Source organism: Gymnoscopelus microlampas (assembly GCF_963454915.1).
Source record: "Gymnoscopelus microlampas genome assembly, chromosome: 10".
Classification (NCBI taxonomy): domain Eukaryota; kingdom Metazoa; phylum Chordata; class Actinopteri; order Myctophiformes; family Myctophidae; genus Gymnoscopelus; species Gymnoscopelus microlampas.
In genome coordinates, this window is record NC_139947.1 from 36,068,227 (window position 1) to 36,093,462 (window position 25,236).

The following is a 25,236-nucleotide window of genomic DNA, read 5'->3' on the forward strand; positions in this document are numbered from 1 at the left end:
GTGTATTCACAATACACACTGTGTATTGTGAACATTTGTGTGCATGTGTGCGCACGCGTGTGTGTGTGTGTGCGTGTGCGTGTGCGTGTGCGTGTGCGTGTGCGTGTGCGTGCGCGTGCGCGTGCGCGTGCGCGTGTGTGTGTGTGTGTGTCTGTCTGGTTGTTGAACAAACTCCAGAGATATAATACTCCCTCGAAGCCCCAGCCTGTCTGGTCAGTCGGATGAAGGGCTGGTTATTTTGAGGGTTGTTCAAGTATCAGGGAGGCCAAACAGCTCCCCATCGGAAAACGCGAGTCCCATCTCAATTGTCCCTCTCTTTCCCCCCTCCTCGGAGTAGGCCTATTCCTTCCCACTGACCGCAGGGGTCACTACTGCGAGAGGCTTGGGGGTGAGACGGAGGGGATTTGGGGCAGCACTGCAGACGGTGCACGCTGAGGAAATGTGGAGATAAATTGGACAGGGCCGATAATGGACAGATATAAAGCCGCTGTGGAGACTAAGCAGACCCAATTAGACTTTGGGATTCAGAGGGCAGGCGGCAGCGGAGAGTAGCCTATACTGGCAAGACGGCAGGTGATAACAGCAGGCACTGATAAAGTCCCCAATGCACCCCATAACGGCCTATCTATCTGTCCTCTTTCTGTCAGAGGGCGCGTTCTGCAGTGTACCACATCTTCCATCAGCTGCATAATGGACACATTCGATTCAAGTAGCCTATACAGCAAAAAAAACACAGAAAAAGGTGTAGGCCAGTGGTGGAAAGTAACGAAGTACTGTACTTAAGTACAATTTTGAGGCATTTTTACTTCATGGAGTAGCCTATACTTCCAATTTTCTATACTTTTACTTCTACTTCACTACATCTCACCTCAGAGACAAATATTGTATATATAATAATAATAATAATAATAATAATAATATATAAAGTACTTTTACTCCACTACAATTATTTGAAAACTTTAGTTACTAGTTCCTTCATTTTGATTATTAGTACAAAACATACATTAACCACTTCAGCCCTATTTAAACTTTGTCTATTTGAGCCAATCTTTGGCTATTTGAGCTATTTGAGCCAATCTACAAGCTCACAACGCAGCTTGTAGATCTGCTATTTTGATAACTTGTGAAACGGGACATTCTGCATAATACTTTCTACTTTATAAGTAGGCCTACATATTGAAACCAATACTTTTGTACTTTTTAGTTGTAAAAGTGTTCAATTCAAGCCACCTACGACCCCCCCCCCCCTTTTTTTTTTTTAAATAATAAAAGAACATGTGATGTTTGACTTACAAAGCCAAGTTTTCCACATGTAGGCCAAGCAAAAATGAGAATCATGAGTTTCTCTTCATGGTAATTGATTACAGTTAATTCAGCACTGGGTAAACATTTCAGTCATAACAGAGCTTATCCTTTCTTCCCTACAGGAAATGTCCTTATGAGCCTGAATTTTCTGTCTTCTTTGGTTTCAGTTTTATAATTATCTCTGAAAGGATCTGCTGCTTATTCAAAATCCCATCAAATTCATATTTTAATAATGACATTAATAAAAGTAGTAGAAGGCAAATGACTGATATGCTATATGTTTTTTTCAAACCTCTTAATACGGCTAGATAAAGCTTTATTATTATTACATAGGACCACAATTGAAACAAGTCCCTAGGACTTTTTTTGTGTTATCCTTTTAGCTGAAATGTCTGACTGTACCTCGTGCTGTTTTGTAATTAATCAAAATTATCATTATGCGACCTGGGAGGGGGGGGGACATTGTTCCATTCACCTCCACAACCTTCTCTCCCCTCCTGATAGGATTGCATCCAGTTCACTGATGTGCTATCAAAACCGATTGCTTTTAGCTTATCGATCAATATATGTGTCAAACAAACGCCTTTTGGCGGTCCAGCATGACCATGCCACAGTATTTGCCCGCGTCTACCTCATGTCTGATGTGGTCGGTTCAAATCAATCAAACCCGCTGTGTTGGTTTGCTTGTAAATCTGTTCTTTTTTGGCAAGCGACCTCCCCTTTAAAGAAAAGCACGCACGCCCCCTTTAAACGACGTCACTGGCCTGGTTGGCTGCCTATGCCTGTGTGTGTGTGTAATATATGTGTGTGTGGTGTATGTGTGTGTGATGTGTGTGGTGGTCGGTTTGTGGTTGTGTTTCAGGTCGCTCGGCGGTGTTGATAACGAGACGCTTTGAGAAGAAAAAAGAAACGCATTTTCACGTGTAAAGAAGATGGGAATTCTTCAGAAGAAATGAGTGAACAACCAATGACCCTGGTGGTGTTACTGGCCCTGGTGGGGCTGGTGGCCGTCGGAGACGGTAAGGAACTAAACCTCTTCTCTCTCCGGCTTTTGTCTCGATGTGTTTTTCTCCCGGACCGACCGACCGACCGACCGACCGACCGGGGCGGCATCGCCTGTTGTCGCTCATCATCATGGCGCTGCCTGCTGCCGCTGCTGTGTGTGTGTGTGTGTGTGTGTGTGTGTGTGTGTGTGTTTGTGTTAAATGTATATGGTGGCTAACGTTATCTAAGCTAGCCGTGCAACGTTAAACCACTGCTGATCATAGCATAAATCTAGACATTAGTCCACACGGGTCTCTTTCTATGGCCCGTTGAAATGTGTTTTAATCCTTTTGTTATTGAGACGCACCCTGGACACCTTCATTTTTTTTTACACTTGCCTTATGTAGAACAACAAGAACAAGTAGCAACAAAAAAGTCTCAATTAAAAACCAAAACAACATCATGTTTTGTTTGTTTCGAGGCACGTCGCCAACCCAGCTAACAGGACTGTTGGCTTTCAGGAGCTAACTTCAGCTAGCTTGGCTAATAATCTAAACTTGCACGTTTTATAGACAAATCGGTAATAGTAAAGCTTTATATTTAATGCTGGGTAAAGAGACATAAACACAAAAAAAATGCTTCATTGCGGTCCAAGTATATTATGTACCCAATATAATGTTATGCTGGATAATAAATAATAAACGACACTACTTGCGAGTTGCCGACGGGGTTGCTAGTTATAAATAATAAGTCATCCGTATCTTTGTTGTTTTTTTGGATACAATCGGGAAAAGCCAAACAATTTAGTTGTTTTCCAAGTGTATAGTGTTTTTAGATATTAACAGGGCAATATCAACACACACACACACACACACACACACACACACGCCTGCCGTGTCTCCTTCTCTGTTGTTGCTAAAGTTATCTGTGTTGTGCTTGATGTTTACAAAACAATCTCACGTCGCCTTGTGGCTGTATATACTATATATGGCTGATATCTTGCCCAATATTATCAGTCACAATATTGCCCAGTGTTGTCAACGTCGCATTGAAGGGGGGAAAAAGCCACTCAATGAGGCCCTCTTCACTGGACAAAATGTGGCTGTGCAAGTAAACAGTGGCACTGTGGCAGTTGTGGACCCCCCTCCATTGGGTGTCCATTTGTCAAAAGGACCAGAGAAAGGGGCGCTTTAGTGGCCTCCAGCAGAAAGTGAATGCTGGCATAGGGTGACAACAACCATGCATTCAAGCCGGCCCAGACAGAAGTCGGAGTTGAGGTCTGGGTTCATTGTGATGGAAATGTGGCAAGTGGGGTCCTTTCAGGCGCCAGTTATGGGGCTACCATAGTCTCATTCCCCCACTGTCTGTCTGTCTGTCTGCACCGAACAGCTGATGCTCAACTCCACAGAATAAATGAATAGTGAGAGATCCATAATATAAGGCATATGGTGCCTTGCCAGATTTTGCGAGAGAAACACACAACCAGGTCTATGGAAACAAGCTCAAAAGAAGCGACTACGAGTCATATGAGCACACACACACACACACACACACACACACACACACCTATTTGAAAATAGGCGATCTACAAGCTCACAACGCATTGTATCATGATGCGTTGTGAGCTTGTAGAACTGCTGTTTACCCCAAAAATGTTGGGTAAACAGCTGATACAGCAAACATGTTGAATGGGGGTCCCTGGCGCAAATTCTTTTCAGATGGGGGTTGCATATTATTTTGGGGGTCCTTGACATGTTTGAGAACCACTGGTTTAAACAGCATTTAGGAAGCAAGCAACTTCAGTTGAAACAAGGCCAAAGAACCGCAACCCGCAACTACCAATATTCACAAGCGATGTTACAGAAAAACGAGCCCAAAGTCCCTTATAATAAGTGGCGTACACTGGTGTGGGCACTTTTGTTTCTGTAGCCTCTGTACTGATCTGTTACTTTCTCCAGAGGTTCATCTCACTTTTCCATTTAGTCTTAAAGGATTTTTATTTGAGACACGGGGACATGACGTTCCTCTGCTCTTCCTGTGATCTCCGCATTTGAAGCTGCCTTGCCTTGTTGCAACTTGCCACAGGAGAGCAGTGGGAACTGAAAATGTCAAAAAAAAAAGAAGGATATTAACCCTATCGGCCAGTATAAATATCCTGTGAGTGTTGTGCCATCCATTTTAGTATGTATGTTGTGTCTCAATGGATGAGTCATCCTCCTTCCAAGAATCTTGAGAAAAGAAGTCCTCCCCCGCTAGGTTTAGATAAGGGCACGGTACACCACCAAGGTTGGTCAATTCATCATGTTAAGATACATGGGGAAAATAAAGATTGTCTGCTGCAATCGCACAATAGTGGACTGTTTGTTTGGCTGGGTTACTCCAACTTAACAGTGAAGTGTGAGAGAAAGTGTGTGTGTGTGTGTGTGTGTGTGTGTGTGTGTGTGTGTGTGTGTGGGGGGGGGGGGGGGGGGTTAATATGTGGCCCAGGGAGACAGGGGTGATGATGGGTTTGTCCAGCTGGTTGAGGCTGCTGTGCAAGGGGGCCCGTGAGTCTGTCTGGAGCCACAGTTTCACACCACCTAATGGATTACACCATGACGGGGCTGAAACCAGACAAACCCCAAAGTATTTAGGCGGACACACAGATTTCAACCTATTGACGAGTTTATGACGGCATGGGAACGCTCTTTACTCATACGGTTTGACGGCTCTATCATGTGCTGTTGACAACTTTTCTGATACAGGCCATACATGCCTGTGTGACGCAGTCAGGACCGAACAGAGGAGCAGTGCAATATGAGCACTGTAAACTACATTGAGTGCCGTGGGGCAGGGTGCGTCCCTCTTATTCTCTCCCTCTCTCTCGTTTTACTCTCTCATATACAATAGACCTGGGTGCATTATCAGAATTTAATCTGTACTTTGTTATCTGCGGACCCACTTCTGCTTCCGTTTGCCCTCTGTCACCCTGGGGAGGTGAGGAAGACTTTAGAACGGATTGTGTTTTGCTGGGTCAGAGCAGAGGAAGCTCTTTGGTTGAATGCTCGGGCTATCCCTCAGGTTCTTTATGTCATCTGGCTGTTGTAAATTCCAGCCACTGCTGAGTCCTGCCTATCTTTGTCACTCCCCCAATGTGTCCCTATGTAATTAAAGAGAAGGGGAGTATAACCAGACAAAAGTCCCCATTTCCCTATTTACAAAACTTGTAAGGAGGAGAACCGTATCTGGTTCACATTCTGTGCAAATCAGCTGGAAGTGCTGTAAATTGAGGCAAAAAGTTGAGATTGATGAGATGCATCTTACTCAGATTGGAACATGTGTACACCAGTCTATTAGAGCCGAGCAAAGGGAATGTATAGACAAGGTTTGAAAAAAGTATTCATTTCAAAATTGTGTTTGTATGAAGAATAGAAATAGAATTCTTACAGAGGGCATAAATAGACGGTTGAGTTTTTTTTAAATTGCCACATGCTGAAGAAGCGAAGGTTGCTCTCAACTATGCTCCAGGGGTTGGAGTGTGTTTTGTGCCACTCCCGTCTCTCCAAATATTGTTGTTTTAGCTACTGGAGCTTTGCTGTTCATACTTTTATCCACAAATTAGCTACAGAGGCCTCTAGCAGACATCTAGGATTTAATGTGAAAACATTTCGGTTGCCGTCTAGCCCATGTAATACCAATTGGTGATGGCGTTATCAATGATGTTCAGTTGCCAATGTATGATCATCGTTTCAGTCGTACCAAGAATTTGTGTATGCTTGCTTACCAGCATTTGGGGCTGCATGGCATTGGGCCAGAATTGGGTCAGTTGTCTCACCACCCCAAACGCGCACATACCCCATAATGACCAGTGTGGCTAATGACCTCCGCTGGCCCGGAGGCATGGGGTCCTAATTGCTAGAGCAGACAGCATAGCCTCCGACTGACCCGGCTCCACTATTAGGCCTGCTGCTGCTGGACCACAAGGCTTTCCTCCCACCACAGAGCCAGTCGTTTTTCACCTTTGCTTGTGTCCCACTTTTCCTTGCTGTTTACTTACTCTGGCCACTTTGTCTTTGGAAATTGGGGAGAGCGTGTTCTCATCAACAAGAAACCTTGGAAGTGGTTGCTGGAGTCACTGTGCAAGGGCGTTCATTTTGTCAGCACTGCACACAGTATAAAACACAATGAGAAATTAGACGACATACAGCTTTTTCTGCCATCATTTAAACGTAATTAGGTTGGAGTTGCTATTGTCACAGTACACCTAGACAGATCTGGTAGCTATGTGAGTTAATGTCTTATCGAGGTAAACCTGATACCTGTCCTCCATTCCATGCCTCTTTGTACAGGTTTGATTTGTTTGTTTTGGTTTTTGACTTCTATCAAAGGTATCTTCCCTACCTATTGGAATGTAGATTAGACCTGCTCTGCCTCCTACTTCTGTGCTGGAAGGTGTGCAGTCTACCTCTGTTCTACATCGAATGCAGAGATCCAGGGTTTGGCAGTTCATATGTAGAGTTGCTGGGTGAGTGCTACTACGGCTGAGCGAAGGCTTCGGGGCTCTGAAGCTTCATTTGTTAGGATTTGAATACATTTTTTAGATTAGGATAGTTCGGGTTTTTAAGTGTTTTAATAGCCACCACACACACAGTATGGCGATTAGGCTATAACGCAAAGTCAAGAAGACTTTGTCTGCACATAACTGTGAAGACTGATGAGGCTTATACTGAAGTCAATTTATTTATCTTTAGGCCTATCATTTATTTAGGTCTTGCTCCATACATGTGTCAGTGACTCAGTGCATTGGGTTTGATATTAAAGGGTCTACACCATGAATTTAAAAAATAATAATAATATTTAATATCATATTGTTTATGTCCCTCAAACGTTTTTCAAAAGGTTTGAGCCTAAATCAAGCCTCAGATATACTCATTCCAACTAACTTCTCTCTGGCTTATAAAGCACTTAATGCAATACCACATTGTCCTGTTTGGCACGGGGCGCTATTGAGCCAGTTTGTATGCATGTTATCTCCTGGTTCTGTGTGGAAAAAGTAAAAAAAAAAAAATATATATATAATTTTTTTAGATTTTTTTTTTTTAGATTTTTTTTTTTTTTTTTTGGGTTGGAACTGAAAAACAGGAGGAATTGTTCCCGCTAGTGACATCACTAGCGGGACCAAATCAGTTTGGCCTGTTTTTAGACCAATTTACAGAAAACCCCAGATTTGCTGTGAAAGCCTGAGTGTTCAAACTGAAGTATTTTTGAGGATAGAAGAGAGGTAGGTGAGACCAAAAACACACCAAAAAGAAGAAAAAGTTAAAATTCATGGTGTAGACCCTTTAAAGAGACGAGAGTTTTCCTTTTGTGGCTTTAAAAGGTTTTCTGATTATCAACATACTTTTAATATGGAAGAAAGAAAACAATATTTCTTTCCTGCTGCTTATTTCTGATAGTGACAGAGAGATAGGGATGGCGTGAGGGGATGACATGCAGCAAATGGCCTCGGCTGGGATTCGAACCCGGGCCAGTTGCAAGAAGGACTAGCCTTAATTTATGTGGTATGCAATCTTACCACGTGAGCCACCCTTTTTGAAATTTTGATCGACGCAAAACACAAATAAATAGGCTCACATTTCATGCTTCATTCACATTCACACATCACTAAAATAGATGTGGGCAGCCGGCCGCACCCCCAACTTGACATGGGCCTATCTTAGCATTGTTTTGAAAGAACATATTTGTAATATAGTATTATGAAAACAAAGCTGTGGGGCTTTGCAGAAAATGTCTTTCTCAAGTTTAAAAAGTAGCATTCTGGTCAGCACTCCTGCCAACACCATACAGATTTGATTGTCTCAGTGCCCATTCATACAATGTCGTCATCTATTTTGTCATTATGTCAAGGCAGTTCTTCCAAAGAGCTCACATGCTTCTAGCTTGTAAAATTAAGTAGCACAAGAAATACATTTGAAGGGCAGGATCTGTGAAACTGAATATTTACCCGTAATAAGAATATTTCAAATGTATGCTGTATGCTTAAAGGTTCTTGGTAGAAAGCATATAGCCTATTTATATAAATAAAATTAGTTTTATTTGCTTATCAGCCAAATCGTATCAACCAATGTGAAGGAAATGTGTAGGTCATAAATCTTAATTCAAGGCAGTCAGTCAGCCGTCTCAACTGACTCTTATTATTATTATTATTATTATTATTATTATTAACCTTGGTAAACTTGCGCTACGCTTGTGAAGATGAACGCGGAAGACAATCTAAACAAAAAAAGAGACGGCTTATTAAGCTATAGCCGGGGTATTCCGCAGGCGATTCTGTATGCCAGTTTAAGAATTTGAACACCTGCTCTAAGCCTAGCTTGAGCCCATGCTTTCACTGATATGCCTTTGAATTCATACAGGGCACAGACACCACAGGGGGTAGGCAGGATGGGAGGTAGCCCTGAGGGTAGTGGTTGGTAGAGATAGTACGAGTGGCTCAGCCCCAGAGGCTTTACTTTAGAATCACATCAGTAATCTGACCCTGAGATGCAGACAAAGGTAATGACTTTCCTCTTTCCCCAGCATTGATTAGGGCAGATGTGTGTGTGTGTGTGTGTGTGTGTGTGTGTGTGTGTGTGTGTGTGCGCATGTGTGTGTGTGTGTGTGTGTGTGTGCACGAGTGAGCGACTCGTGCAGTCTGGTGGCGTCTGCTTGTCTTGATCAGCTCTCAGTCTGGTATCTGTATGGATCTAATTTCAGCCAATGCATTTTGGTAATGGTGCTCTGCTCCCGGACGGTACACACATGCATGCAGCGACTGTCTCTCTGACTCTCTCTCCGTCTGCTCTCCCTTAGCCCCCGGAAAACCACTGTGTTTGTGTAACCTTGCCCCCCCCCCCCCACCAAGAGGGCCTTGAAATATTTTCCAGTGACTTCATCTTATCACACTGGAAGGTTCACCTCTGTTGTGACAGGGTTGCTCCATGTGAGTAGGTCTGAGTAACACCCTAACACTAACACAACACAGTCATGGAGGTCAAAGGCTGCTTAAGATAACACCATTGTGGTTTTTAGCATCTCCCACTCTGCTTTCTTCTCCTCCAAATTAGGGAAGCGCTGGTTATGGGAATGATGTTTTATTAATCCCATCCTCACTGTGTCTGCCATTTCCTGTCTCGACACGAACGGAATGATAGGAACTTCACACTAGCAACTCAAACCACTTCTCTATGCGCTGCATTCTCTCCTGTTCCCCTTTCCCTTGTCCCATTTTTTTTCCTCTCCCCCCTAAGTCAAAGTCTAGACTGGGCTTTAATGACGGCTACAGCTGGTCACTTGGGACAAAAACCTATTGCGGGGTGGGGGTTGCCATAAGGTCCCGCCGTAACCCTTAAGTCCCACCCAATTTGACACCCGCACCTCCTTTCCTGTCTGGCCATGAGCAGCCCTAAAACAGAAGTGGGGGGTTGTTACTGTTACCCCCCCATCTCCTTCCTGAGTTGTGGCCCCTCCCCCTTTATGCTTCTCGCACCCCCCCTGCGGCTCCGCTCTGCTCTTTGTTCAGACAGGGCCAGTCCAATCCCTCCACATGTCGGCCTAATCTCCACACAAAGGCCCAGTGTAAGGCCACCAATTATGTGGATACAAGAGCAGAGTTCACTCAAAAACCACACACCGGGCCTCTCCTCAGATCCATGTGTATTTAGGCTAGATATTAGTCCCGCAAGTCGAGCTTTGTAAATCTTTTTACAAGAGATGCTGAATCCCGTGCGATACGCAGAGCACTGTGCAAACAACATCGCATTTGAGTAAATGCTAGTGGGTGATGATTCCTTATTTGCACATTATTCGAATGGGTGATATGCCAGTGTTCTTTCTCTCAGAAAAGTGCTTTCCGTTTTCCATTTATTTCTGGCAAGCCATTACGATGAAATCACATCATGTTCTTTGGAATTGTGCTGCTGCTGGTTTGTGTGGAAGTAGCATACATGGATGGAGTAGTTGAGCTCAGGCCATGAAGAAAGAGAAGACTTGCCACAATCCAAACTCTTGGTAGACCACAAACTATGCACAGCAGACTTGAGGAAGGGAATGTGTGTTTTCAGCCATGTTTGGTTTCCTTCCTGGGCTTCTGTCTGTCTGCCTGTGTACCATCTGTCAGACTGTCCCACCACACGGCACACACAGACACACACACACACACTGTCTCATTGCTCCTGAATGAGATCTGTGCAGAACGTGTCTGTCTTCATGTTTGTTATTGTTCTGATCAGGCCAGAGTTGATGAGTGACGTTTAGAGTTTTGGGTCCGATCGTGATTTTGGAGAGTCCTGACCACTGATTACTATTGTTTTGACGGATATTTTGTAAAAAAGTGAAATCTTGAAATCAATCTGAAAAACACTGAGATTTAATTGAAGTGAAATCTGCTCGTCAATCCTTGTCCTTGCTATATTTTGGTGCGGGTGTCTTGTACGGTAAAGATTTACCATTAACGTTACGAGTGTTAGAGGAATTATGGTAATCAACGTACCTACCTGCCCTGGCCTGCATGTTGTTTTGGTTGGGAAAGTTGGACCGGGCTGTGGCTGGGACGGAGATTTACATTTGAGGCGAACAGCCTGTTGTTGAGAAAGTTGAACAAAACTCCATTACTGGAGTAGTAAATACCTCCGTCTGTCGTCTTTTATAGGGGGAGTTTACGTCACAGCACGGAGCACGTCAAATGGCATGGACGACTCACTGGCTTTAGTGTTAACCCGTTCAATCCGGGAACGCATCTACAAATGTCTTCTAAATCCTAATTAACAGGTTTCTGAAAAACGTATGTTGCTATAATATCAGTGGTGCAAGATTTGAGTTGCAAATGTTAGCTTAAAGAAATATATATTCAAAGATTTTCACAAATGTTCATGATTTAAAAAAAGAAAATAGCAGATCTACAAGCTCGAGCTTGAAATATTAAAACGAATTAAACGATCGATTTTAATAACGTGCCCTCTATTAACACAACGGCTCCCTTTTAAAAAAAGTCTTATTTGTGCTTGGTGCGAGGATATCACAGTATCATGTTTAAGTTTAACACCATTATCTTAATATCACCATCCAAATCCTATCCATAACGCAACTACTTTATAGAGCGCAGCAACATCTATTGTGAACGGAGATGTGAGGTGCCGATCCATAGAAAGGAGATGGCAGGGTTCATAAGTCTCTCAGCCAGAGCTTGTAGATCAGCAATTTTCGACTGGTTGGATACAGTTACCACAGTCTGACAGTGTTCTCTGTTTCTTTCTGCTGTGTTGATCTTCTTCAAATAGCACAGCATGTAAGTTCTACCCCGAGGAGGATGATCATTCAGCACTGCCTGCAGTAACTTTTATTAAGAATTCTGTAAACATTATAGTACAGAGTCATTTCCGTGTCTTTTGTGCAGTGGTCGCGTGCCACGACTAGGGATGGGACAATAATCGTGATAAATAATCACAATAATCGTATCGTGGAGATTTTAATTTATGGTGAAATTGTCCTCCGTCATACACTAGGACGAATTAGCCTTTGTTGAGCTGCAAATTCAGTACCACTTAAACCCTCTATACAATTGATGAAACTGACCTGTAATGAGCGCATTTGGTACGCTCTTATTTCACTCTGCTAAAATCGATTGGCCAAAAATAGCCGATCTACAAGCTCACAACGTGTTGTGAGCTTGTAGATCGGCTATTTTTGACGATCTACAAGAATCGGCAATAGTAGAGATGCTGGCGGTTCAAGTGGTTAACAAAAGTGGTGTTTTAAGCATATTTTGATTATTACGATAATATCGTTAATTAATGATTTTTTGCCACAATAATCGTGTCCTGTAATTTTCATATCGTCCCATCACTCACTAGCCACGACTTTGCACACCGGTTAGCCTCCCCTGGACAACGGGCCGTCGTTCGTCTGGAGTCTTGACCGATGCATCGGCCAAACCGATATGTCGGTCTGGCTCTAGTGATGTTTACATAATTAGCCTTGCGTCTGTCTTCCCCAAGGGGGTTTCATGGCTTATATGTCAGTTGTTGGGGGAACAAGTTGAGAAAATACAGTCACTGTTCCCTCCACCAGATAGCAATCGGCCAGGCCATGTGTGAGAAACGCATGCAATGAGATTGCTTCCCAGAACCACGCTAGTGGTGTCTGTGGAAATTTGGGTTCAGTGAACCCAAACAGTGTTTTGACATGAACTGATTTGCCACTGTCTGGGCTCAATCCACACAGAATGATTCGTGTTCATGTGTACAGTATATTTAAGATGAAATAGGCCTACAGTTTGACAGGAAAGAGAGATTATGTTTTTTCTTCAGTAGTAGGCTAGGAGGGACTGTTGACAACTTAAATGGAAAAGTTGTTAATTTTTTACCTAAATCCCATTGTTCTAATGTGCAATAATATATTGCGTAAAGAATATCCTCTTGTGTGTACTTATCAAAAAATGTTGATGCCGCGAAATGATGGCATCAAACACGTCATTGAGTGTTATGAAATGTATGTACGCCCCATAATCAAGCTAGCAAGGAACTTAAGAATGATACTGCCATCATAATCTGAAAAGTACCATAATGCAGCCGACCCCATGTTTGTGACCTCCTGTGTTCCAATCCAGGATGAGGATTGAATGTGGACCAGACGTCGCTATTCCAATAGGGTTTCCTCTAAACTGTGTTAAATCCACAATTCCATAATATACTTTCCTACTCCTTAACGTCTCTGTCCACTGTAAACAGAAATGCCTTAAAAACAGGAGCTCTGCCGAAGAGGTCTGTCGACACTTCTGATTTGGACGGTCAGTGGGCGTAGTGTAGCTTAATCCAGTCCCACTCTGCTTTTTCTTTTAAGTGAGACTGTTTGCTCCATTAGGCTGCACATTAGCGGGATGTGGCACAGGGCTTGTTTTTCTCTCTCTTTATCAGGCCCTGTCTGCTTCACCTCTCTGTAATCTGCAGGAAATTCCATCTGCATGCGAACCGTAGGGGACTTGGACGCGCTCCACCGAAAGTTCCTGCCACTTTCCCGCTCGGCTCCAGGGGAGAGGCATTTACAAAAAGAGCCACATATTCACACAAATGGTTCTCTCTCTCACACACACACACACACACACACACACACACACACACACACACACACACACACACACACACACACACACACACACACACACACACACACACACACACACACACAGTTAACCATCACACAGATTAGAACTCCCTTGACACTGATGAACTCACCCCCCCACCCCCCTTTTCATAATTCCAGTTACCGCTCGATGGACAAGCACAGACATATCATCAGCAAACACACACTACATGCAAACATACACCCACACACCACAATGCAAACTCCCACAGAACTAGTGTGTGGGAACCACCCCGATGACACTAGGCCTTGTGGTTTTGGACACTTGGAAGTTGCTCGCAGGCGATGGTGCAATCTGTGTGTGTGTCAAGCGAGCGCGAGGCGTGATTTTAGTAGGAGAGACAAAAGCCTGACTGTGTGACGGCTAAATGGCTCCCAAGGAGCCAGTGGTGAAAAAAAAACATTGAGATCCTTGAGAGAGGAGCTAGCTTGGGACAAATGGGAGACGAGTGAGCTCATCTGGTCACAGAGACCCACAGGAAAAAGACAGAGGATTAGTGGAATCCTCCCTCTCCTGAAAAAACCTTTTCTTTCTCTCACCGCCATGGATTGTCGAGGGTCCAACCAATGCTGAGCCTTTTTTCTTTTTAAACAAGGACGGAAAATCCACCCAGTTCTTTGTCTCCTCCTGTGTTTAAATGAGTTGCCACTTGTTCTGCGGTCTTGTCTTCGCTAGGTCCAGAGGGTGATTATTAGTGAGTGGTCCGGGCTTTGTTCTGAATGAGGATCAGCTCTTAGCCCTATCACACTTCACTCAAAGACTCTGTTATCAGTCAGGCAGTTGAGTTCATCATTTACCACTGGTGAACTGGCTGGGGCTGTGCTTAGCTCAGTCATTTCGGCCTCTTAGGACCACGATGGAAACAAGTCCTCAGGACTCTTTTGTGTTAACCTTTTAGAACTAGTGTTTTACTGTACTTCCTTTGCCGTTTACATTTTTGACTAAGTTTTAAATCAATCAATTCTGTAGTTCTGCCCATGGAAAAAGCTATCCCGCAGTAACCAATTAACCATCCTTGCCTGGCCTTTGCTTCATAGTTTATTTGTGAGTGGAGAACCCAGGAAGAAGTCATTTGCGTTAACCTTAGTTTGAATGAGAAGCATATGCGCCATGACTCAAAATCACATTTCACTCCAAATCTAATCAAGTTTGCAGTGCTGTGCCCTCCTAAGTTGCTCAAACTACTCTGTTTCCGATTTAGATGTAGCAGAGTCGCACAGACTTACTGACTCTAACCTCATTTAAGTGTGTAGATAGACCACCATTGTTTATTATGGTGGCAGCAGGAGTCCCATTGAGTCAGCTTTAATAGGTCCCCATGCAGGAGTGTGTTTTGTGTTTTAATAAAATCCTGTCTCATTAACGGTGGCAGCTCACTCTCAGTCAGTCTGAAAGAGAGCGAGAGAGAGACGGAGGAGAGAAACCGAGCAGAATGCTGCATTGGGGATTTGGCAGTAGCCCTCTCCCCTTGTTGGGTTTCACTTTGTCTGTCCCACTGGGCAGGTCCATCTCCACCCAGTGTGTTTGGGTTCATCTGCAGTGGAGGATCTGATTTCAGGGCCGCCAGGGCTGTCTGGCTGCTGCTAAACTCCAGGCTCTGTGTCTGCACGCCATACATGCCGTGCCACTGAACAGGACACTGAATAGTTTGCATGATGCGGGTTTGGGGTTGTGGGGTTAACATGCCACCTGCTGGACCTATTTGAGAACTGTACAGGTTTGTAACCGCTACTGCTAAGCATTGGAACTAATGTGATAAATCATTAGTGATAAATAACACATCAAGAGCACTGATATTATATTTTAATCTTCTAGCCAAATGATAAAATGCTAGCAGCCCCTAGAGGTCATGCTGGTCCTTACACCTTAGACTTTGAGATACTTGTGTGCAAGTGTAAATTGTGGCGTGTGGATTTTACCAGAGGAAAGGCCATGGCTCACCAAAATCACGAGGGTTCATCTTCCAGGGAGCATAAAGGAGTACAGCAAATTCCATAGTAATCCAGCCAGTAGTTTTCAAGATATCGCGTTTAGGAACAAAGTGTTTGATGGTATGAACCAACAGACATTACCATCTTTGGATCCAGCGGGACTGTATTTGGGTCAACTTCAGTTGTTTTTAAATGTGCTATACAAATAAAGGTGACTTGACTTGAAAAATGTGAAATGTATTAAAATATTAGCTCTTCAGAAGATAAAACTAACATATATGTTTTTATACAAGTGTTGTTCAGCATGTGTTGATCACCGAGACGACTGCATTGATGACTCTTTTTTTTTTACATCTGCATTTGCTGTGTGATTGTGCTTCATTCACTAACATTATCTCTCTCTCTCTCCCTCTCTGCCCAAAGCTTTGCGGTGTAACTGCACCAACTGTGAGAAGACGGGCTATGAGTGTGAGACGGACGGGGCCTGCATGGCCTCCACGTACTTCGACGATGGGAAGGAGCAACACCAGCGCATCTGCATCAACCAGGACAGCCTGGTTCCTCCTGGACAGCCCTTTTTCTGCCAGAGCGCCGAGGGCCTGCTGAACACACACTGCTGTTACGCCGACTACTGCAACAGTGTCGACCTCAAGGTCCCTGGTGAGGCACCCTGCAATAACATCAGAAACACTTGCATCTGAACAGAGAGTTCATTTTCCATCTGTTGGAGTGAGTCACCTTCATTGTTTGTTTTGTTTTGTTCTCTCCGTCTCTGCCCTCTCTCTTCTCCATCTCTCTCTCTCCCTCTCAGTGCCGACAAAGGCAGGGTCGGTTTCTGGGGGGCCCTGGGGGCCGGTGGAGCTGGTAGCCGTGATCGCGGGGCCGGTGTTCCTCCTGTGTGTGCTGCTGATGGTGGGCGTGTTTGTGTTCCAGTACCACCAGCGAGCGTACAGCCACAGGCAGAGGCTGGAGGTAGAGGACCCTTCCTGTGACCACCTCTACCTGGCCAAGGACAAGACCCTGCAGGATCTCATCTACGACATGTCCACCTCTGGATCAGGCTCTGGTCAGTAATTGTAGAATGAAAAATGTATTTTGTCATTTAGAAGGCCTGCTGCAGCTAAGACATTATTGGATAAAATGCAATTATTTTTCTCCTTGTACTGTTAATCTACTTTGATTACCATACATCAGGTTTGCATGATATTTTGTGCGGATGTGGACAAAATGGTGCTGGTTCTAACCCTGCTAACATGACATTTACCTGTTTGCGTATAAACGCACAGTTACTAATGCATCATATTGAGGAACGGATGTGTCAGAATGTGCTATGGAGAGATCACTGCTACATAATCGAACATTGGCGCTTTTGTTCTGGTGGTGGCTTCAAGGCTTTGTAAAGAAGGAGAGGTCATATAGTTCAAGTCAGTTCTATGCACTGGGAGGCCACTGGAGTGATGGAATGCATTGAAGTCAATCAGAGCCGGATGGACAAGCGTAAACACTAACTTTGCATTATTGCAACCTTTGTCAAATAAATCGCTTCAGGTAGATAAAGACACGTCACACATTGTTTTCTGATCTCTTGTGCACAGTATACTTTTATTGACAGTACGTTTCTGACTGGACAATATGGGTAATCATCATGGGACTGGTCAGGTGTTTGTTGACAGGCTGTCAGTTGAAAATCTTGCAATGACAGTCGCGTTTTCGTGTGGATGGAGATTCTCTTTTATAACCGTGATTGTGTAGAAAGGATTTCTTGTAAACAGAGCCAAAAACGTGTTTGTATGCCTCTCATCATTCATGAAAGTCAGTAGTAACCATTGCCATATCTGTGTGTCTGCTGCCCCCTATAGGTTTGCCTCTGTTTGTGCAGCGGACGGTGGCCAGGACCATTGTGCTGCAGGAGATCATAGGGAAGGGTCGTTTTGGTGAGGTGTGGCGGGGGAAGTGGAGGGGTGGAGATGTAGCGGTGAAGATCTTCTCCTCCAGAGAGGAGCGTTCCTGGTTCCGGGAGGCCGAGATCTACCAGACGATCATGCTGCGCCATGAGAACATCCTGGGCTTCATCGCAGCAGACAATAAAGGTCAGGGTCATTTATTTATTTTGGGGTGGAAAATAAGATCCTGAGATGCTAATGCTTGGGACCATATGCACTTAGATTTTCTCTCGATTCCAAAATCAGCTCTTGTGCTTCAGAAATTGTGTACAGTGTTCAGTTACTTTGTCCTCTGACTTCCTCATTGCCCTTTTGTCTCTGTCAGATAATGGCACATGGACCCAGCTATGGCTGGTTTCAGATTACCATGAGCACGGCTCTCTGTTTGACTACCTGAACCACTACTCCGTCACCATCGAGGGCATGATCAAACTGGCATTGTCAGCTGCCAGTGGCCTAGCACACCTGCATATGGAGATTCTCGGCACTCAAGGTGAGCTCAGCGGGCATAAGAATAATCTTATTTGCCAGCCAGTACAGTAGTACTAATCTTGTTGAGTGCAATAGTACATCACTGACAATGACGTCCACTACATGGCAGAACAGTGGGGAAAAAATGACTTATTTTCTATCAATTAGAAAGACTTGAGGAGTCTCCTACCAGAGACATTAGCATCTTTCCACCGGTCATGAGATAAGCTCTATGCACAGCAGCCATTTTGGAGAAAAATTGGGCCTCTTTTTACTTCCTTCACAGGTGTTACCAATGATACTAATGAAGGCTCTGTTTCATTCTGGCCAAACGGAGTCAGGGTGCTGATATCGTGCATGTTGGCTCACTAGAAATACTAGTGGGTCTCAAAGTGTGGTCCAGGGACCCTCATGGTTCCTTGAGAGGGTGTAACTCTGAGAGTGTACAAATGGAACCAAATGGACCCTCCCGGGTCCATTTGGTTCCATTTGTACACTCTCAGAGTTATGGGGGTCCTTGAAATTAAAAAGTTTGAGAACCACTGTGCTACACTAAATGGAACAGAGCCTTCATTAGTGTCATTGGTAACACCTGTGAAGGAAGCAAGGAAGGGGCCCAATTTCTGTCCAATATGGCTGCTGTGCATAGAGCCTATTATTGGCTTAGGAATGCGGAGAAGGAAAAAAATCTCCATGAATTCAAGGTTTCCTGGAGTGTGTAATTGATAGAAAATAAGTATTATTTTGGGTGAATTGCTCTTTTACGCATGTCCAAAGTGTCATTCTGTTATACAGGTACACATTTTTGAATGTAAAAAAATGTCATTTTGTTTTCCTGCAGGTAAGCCTGGCATCGCTCACAGAGACCTCAAGTCTAAGAATATCCTGGTAAAGAAGAATGGCATGTGTGCCATAGCGGACCTGGGCCTAGCGGTACGCCACGAGTCCACCACAGACACCATCGACATAGCACCTAACCAGCGTGTGGGCACCAAGAGGTACTGCTTTCTCTCATCCTTCATAGGCCTGTCACAATTGTTACACAATCGCCTAATCGCAACTATCTGAGATAATCACAATCATTGTAATCGTTTCCATGTTGAAAAATGTTCATACAGTACATTTTCAAGCATTTTCAAAAATAGTGGTAGTGGCAGATCTACAAGCTCAAAACAAGCTTTTTCCACTATTCATGTTTTTAAGTATCATCATCGTCGTCATATCTACCTTGTGCACCTTTTGTTTAACCCATTAAGACCTGAGGCGATTCTTAAAAATGTTTTCTAAATCCTAAGTTAAAAAAAAAAAAAAAAGAAAAAATCCAAGATTTTCAAAAAATAGCCAAAAGAATCTAAAGTGACACAGATGCGTTCCAGGTCCTAATGGGTTAAGAAGCCCTAAAAGCCAAACAGAAATGTCATTTTATTTTATTCATGTTCCAATGTTCAACGACAAACGCAATTAAATCATTAATTGCAATTATTTGAGCGACAATTAATCGTCAAGCTAAATTTCATAATCGTGACAGCCCTAATCGTTCACCTTCTCACAGACATAAACACAGATTACTCTGTGATCTGCCAAATTCCGCAAATTGCCAGTGCGTTTTGCTTGGTGTCTTATTAGCGCTGTCATCACATATAATTGCATGTTTTGTTTAGTTTTTTTGGCAACAGTAGAACATTTCATTTTGAACATCTGTCTGGGTTTTGTTTGTTTTTTTCTTCTCCAAATCATCAAGACTTGTGATCATGACTAGTTAATGGACTTGTTATCTCGCGAAATCAACACGCTTGTCAATTTAACTGTAATCACGGAGCCCTTATTAATAAATGAATGGCCTAACTCTTTGTGTCATACCTCCTCCAGGTACATGGCTCCAGAAGTGCTGGATGAAACCATCAACATGAAACACTTTGACTCCTTTAAGTGTGCCGACATCTACGCGCTGGGACTGGTGTACTGGGAGATAGCACGTCGTTGCAATGCTGGAGGTAAGAGACACACGCGCACACACACACACACACATACACATACACACACACACAGCTTTCACAGTCATGAAATTCCTAGAAACTTTATTAAATTAGAAAAATAGTTTTTTCTATAGCTGATCTACAGGCTCACAACACGTTGCAGCGTGACGTGTTGTGAGCCTGTAGATCAGCTATTTTCGGTTATTGGTTATTTTAAGATTAAGAGTTTTAGAATCGGTCAAACTAGCAATAGATCACATGTTCAGAAGCATTTCCATAAAACCATAAAGGTCTCAGATATTTCATAAAAGCGAAGGTTAAAGTCTCCGTCTGCAATTTCTTCAACTGGTTGGCTATGTGTCATGTGTTTAGAATGATAATACCTAAAACGTCTTGTTGTTTTAGGAAATGGCGCAAATGTGCGGGTCTCCTTTCACGCTGTTCCCACAAATTGCAGACAAAATGTTTCCGTCAAGATACGAGATTTTATTTTGCTTTGCTTGTAATCGCAGGTATCCACGAGGAGTACCAGCTGCCCTACTTTGACCTGGTGCCCTCTGACCCCTCCATAGAGGAGATGAGGAAGGTGGTGTGTGACCAGAGACTAAGGCCCAACGTGCCCAACTGGTGGCAGAGCTACGAGGTATCACTCGCACACACTTGTGACTCTTGATTCGCATCCAATACAATTTAGGACATTTAGCAGACTCTATTAACCGTGTAGTGTTTTACAGTGTAGTGCCTCCAGTAAACTGATCACGAGTAAACCAAGAACCTAGAATCAGTCTAAACTATTACTATCAAAATAATAACTATCTGCAAAATATTTTGCAGATAGTCACTTAAAGTTTGTTGCCATTATGTGAAGAATAATTTGCAAATGAGAAATGTACAACTCTTGGTGGTGGCATGGCATACTCAATTACCCTCCTTTACCTAGTGCTCGAATCATAATATTTACTTACTGGAGTAAAATAATTGCTTTCCGTCATCCTTTTACAGAGGCGAGAGCTACAGTGAGTGATATGTATATAACTTGATCATTGAACATGACGTGCTAACATGAGCCATGTGTGTAGCACGTAGCAGCAGGAGCTGAGTTTGTGATTGGTCTACAGATACAAACAAATTCTATCCTAGACGGCTAGGCGCCATGTAGGGCTGTGACGATTACAAATTTAAGTTGACGATTAATTATCACTCAAATAATTGCGATTAACGATTTAATTGTGTTGTGTCGTTGAAAATGAATGGAACATTGTGAATAGAAATTACATTTCTGTTTGGCTTTTAGCTTTCAGAAAACAAAAGTTGCACAGGGCAGATATGACAAATAACACATATTTAATTACTTTATACTTAAAAATAAACATTAATAGTGGAAATAGCCGATCTATAAGCTCAAAACGCGTCGCGATTGAGCTTATAGATCTGCTATTTCCACTGTTTTTGTCATTTAAAAAAATGTATGACATTTTTTTAACATGGAATGACGATTATGCAAAAAATAATTGCGATGATATAAAATAATTGCGATTAGACGATTATGTAATCATTGTGACAGGCCTAGCGCCATGGTGTAAAAATGTTGCTGTCTGTCAAAAAGACCAAGTTATAGTAAAACCCCCCCTAAAAAAGTCAAATTGGATTCCAGCTCCTGGACAACAAACCTGCTTGTGTGTATCTAATTTTTATTGTCTCTCCCTCCTGTGCAGTCGATGCGTGTGATGGGGAAGATCATGAGGGAGTGTTGGTACGCCAACGGTGCAGCCAGACTGACAGCCCTGCGCATCAAGAAGACTCTGTCTCAGCTCAGCGTGGAGGAAGACGTCAAGATGTGAGGGGTCCGGGGCGGTGGTGACAGCGGGCCGGGCAGTGAGGCACGCTGGAGACGCACAACCACACCACACCCCTATAGGGCGTGCCGAGGAAAAAATGAAAAAAAAAACAAATAAAAAAGAACACTAAAAAGACAAGACTGCAAATGAAAACCCTGCCAGTTTTAAAGCCACACTTCAAGTTGTGACAAGGCCTACCTCACCTTTTTAGCCAAAACTACTGAGAACCACCTTCCCTTCTTCCTTTTCTCCATCCCTTGTGTTTTCCTACTGCTGCCTCCTCTTCCTACCCAGCCCTCCATCCCCCCCTTCTCCATGGGCCTCAACACTACAGCACTACCACTGCTAATATCATCACACCCACCTTTTTGTCTTTTCTTCATTTCCCATGGCAGGAATTTTCGCTATTGTACAATGACAGGATTCTTTTTTCTTTCTTTCTTTCCTTCTTTTTTTTTTTTTACATCTGAATTTCACGAATTAGTACCTCGATGGACTAAATCGTGTCCTGAAGACTCCTAGATGTGTTTTGTGGGTTTTATCTTAAGTTAAAAGAATAATGCAGATCAATTTAATATTCTGTCCTCCAGGCAACCATCACATTCTCTTGTTGTTGTGAATGTGTATGCGTGTGTGTGGGGGGGTGGGAAAGGCTGAAGCACTGTTCTACTGGGATCTTTCAGTCAATGTAAAAAGGCGTTATGGGTTTTGCATACTACTGCGTCTCAAAGAGACCACAGGCACGTCAGTTGCCATCTGGGATAGCTTGCAGTTTGTGCGACAAACATCCCTTATTGGATACTTGGCAAGATGAGCGTCAACCACTTAAACCCCGTATGGGTGACCGGAGTCGCTCAGAGCGCCATTACTAGTGTATTTTCCGTTTAGTTTTTGTGGGGAAAGCTTTTGCTGAAAAAATGGCCTATCGACAAGCTCGTTGTGAGCTTGTCGATCTGCTATTTTCTGTGAAGGCTTTCACCACAATAAGAATGCCGGGGTTTAAGTGGTTAATGGGTGGTGCTGTTTTCCCCACATTGAACAGCCCACAAACAGAAATGTGTTGCACTCACTCGTAGCGTCTGCATCACATGTGAGCGCCGCCTGCAGCTTTCACATGTTAGATGCGGTTCACTTCTGTTGTTTAATTTGAATTGTGGCAGGGATAGTATTTGGGATGCTTTTATTTCTTATTTATTTGTTGATAATTTTTATTGTCATTCTGATGAACACACTGTGAGATAAGATGTGACGAGCCGGTGTCTGATTAATGTAACTCCGTACATCTTCACCGTACGTTAACAAAGTAAAAAATAGGGGGGGTTACATAAATTTTAAGAGACTCGATTCAGTTTAAGGATGTTGTCGTAATCTCAGTAAATAGGCAATGGCATCATACACACTGAGCAAATAAGAGGCGTATGAAATGGCAATTAAATATACTGTTGTTTTTTTTAAATATAATTTTGTGTTTTATCCTGTAAAGATGACACTACGGTTGTTTTCTTTCGACTCTTGACATTAGATACTACTGATGATGGGTACATATGATTTGTATATAAACTTTTTTTTTCTTTTTTATGCCACAAGCACCAGATTGTTGTTTTGACCAGTGACTTTGAATGGTACTACACAGACAACTGTTGTTTTCTTGATGCGTCTGCATGGTTTCTCCTCTGTGCTAGGCAATGGACTGTCATCTGCTGGATTTTTTTTGTCATTTGCTACTCCACTAGCGGTTTGGTGGTACTACTGATCCCAGTTCATTTTGCTGCAACTACTTTTTGTTTTATATGTTGGAATTTGCCTGTTGAGTTCTTTTTGGAGCTCAGTAAACCAAATCTGTTACTATGTCTTCTGGGTGGTAGCTATCTCCTTTTCTTTGTTTTTTTCGTCTTTTTGTTGACACTGGAATATTAAGGACCGCAATGTAACCTTCCATTCTAATCTCGCCAATGGCTTTTTAAATAAGGATATGTGATGGATGTCACAGTTCGATCAGGGCAAGCATACTGTTGTTGGATGTGAAATGTGATTCAGAGCCATTGCCTTCTGAGATTGACACACTGTAAAGTGAAACCACATGTTCTCGTGCTACATTGTGGTCTGCAGCTATAGCTGCTTGCAACGCTGTTTGCAGACAAGATGATGAAAGTATTACACTGGCAGTTTGTCATTCTTGGGCTCTGCACTATTCTGTCACATGGATTTGGGTTACTGTTAAGCATTATGTAACGTTATTAACACTTGAACCAGGGGTCTGTACAACCAGAATAAATGTCATGGTAATACCTTGTTATGCATGCTGTCTCAAACACTGGGACCTCAGTCTCCACTGAGGTGGTGAATTACAGTAGATTAAGCCTAATTTATACTTCGGCGCACAGCGGTGACACCGAAAATAACTGATTTTTAGGTAACAACGTGACTCGCGACAAAGTATAAATTAGGCTTTAGACTTGTCTTTTCCTCTGCCTACTTATTTGTCTGTCATTTTGTGTTCTTTCCCTTTTTTTTTGGATTGTTGGGCGTGAATACCCCAGTCAAGTTGCTGTTACTGTAACATGGGTAGAAACGTTAAGCAGGCAGAGCGTAGCTGAGACGGTGCTCGGATGGCAATGGAAGACTGTTGTAAAGTGAACCAAATGTCAAAATGCTCCTGTCCATGTTTGGTTTGTTGCCATGGGTATTTTACCATCAGACGACGTCCTGTTCATAAATAATACTTAAAGGTTTCAAAAACTCATGTCATGCAAATCTTTTCTGATTTTGTTCAAATGTGTACATAGATGATATACAATAAATACCATTTTTTTCTTATTGGTGGCATTGTCCTTTAATTTGTTGTCCTGCTAGATTCTATTGAAGTAGTATAGTGTCTGGTGTCTTCAGATGTTGGGTGTGTCTGATGGAAAGGCTTTATGATTGGATTTAACCTTAACATGAACCCTATAGTGTCTATTGTGGGGCAAACGATTTGCGAAAATAGCTGATCTACAATCTTGTAGTCGGGGCGAAAAGAGAAGAAGGGGAGGGGGGGTGCTTAAGTGGTTAAGTAAAAAGTGCCACGTGCAGGCTCAGAAATCTCCTTTGATCGTTTGTTTCTTCTGTTGTGGCTGTAAGTAAATATCTTGTTAAACACCTCAGTAATGATTCAGGGATTATATTTGTATTATGCCGTCAATTGTATTTCTGATGTAAATGGGTAGAATTAGCTAAGATTACACTACTAAACTTGGTTTCCTTTAAAGATTATTAAGATCATTGTCATCGATGTATGATGATTTTGTCTAAATTGTTTCAGTGTCACAAGAATAGCTCAAAACTAAAAGTGGTGTTTTCTCAAACTTAATTCACCAAATCAAAAGAGGATCTGTGGTCATAATACAGCACTGTTTGACAACTTTATAGGCATACTTATTTTAAAGTAACAGTCCAAGGTGAGAACCGCAAATGCACTTTTTTGGTTGATTAAAACTGCCACAGATCTGATCATCTGAAACTAGGAAATTAATATATAACAAAAAGGGTATGCGTTTTAATGACATTACTCTTTACTCTCTTTGTTTGCTTTGAATGAAAGTGTAAATCTGGGTGCATAGAAACGTTCTAAAGATCAAAATCTCAGTTGTG

At 42.9% G+C, this 25,236-nt stretch overlaps 1 protein-coding gene across 2 annotated transcripts; it reads left to right on the forward strand.

Moving 5' to 3' along the window:
• The first annotated feature begins 2,109 nt into the window (after nucleotides 1-2,109).
• Nucleotides 2,110-24,423, forward strand: acvr1ba (activin A receptor type 1Ba). Of its 2 annotated transcripts, none has more exons than XM_084070199.1 (9): nucleotides 2,110-2,324; nucleotides 15,802-16,038; nucleotides 16,190-16,444; nucleotides 17,238-17,468; nucleotides 17,647-17,815; nucleotides 18,617-18,790; nucleotides 19,662-19,786; nucleotides 20,281-20,411; nucleotides 21,484-24,423. In XM_084070199.1, exons 1-9 carry the CDS (start codon nucleotides 2,258-2,260, stop codon nucleotides 21,607-21,609), a joined length of 1,515 nt encoding a protein of 504 aa, XP_083926325.1. In that variant the 5' UTR covers nucleotides 2,110-2,257; the 3' UTR covers nucleotides 21,610-24,423. The 2 variants fall into 2 exon arrangements, with proteins under 2 accessions (XP_083926325.1, XP_083926326.1); XM_084070200.1 differs by having other exon boundaries at nucleotides 17,647-17,814; nucleotides 18,634-18,790.
• Nucleotides 24,424-25,236: the final 813 nt, after the last annotated feature.

Excerpts from the sequence above, each read along its gene's own strand:
- acvr1ba (XM_084070199.1), top strand. The coding sequence starts at position 2,258 with ATGAGTGAACAACCAATGACCCTGGTGGTGTTACTGGCCCTGGTGGGG. Across the intron at positions 2,325-15,801 it reads GCTGGTGGCCGTCGGAGACG|CTTTGCGGTGTAACTGCACC; the intron begins GTAAGGAACTAA and ends CTCTGCCCAAAG. Across the intron at positions 16,039-16,189 it reads TGTCGACCTCAAGGTCCCTG|TGCCGACAAAGGCAGGGTCG; the intron begins GTGAGGCACCCT and ends TCTCCCTCTCAG.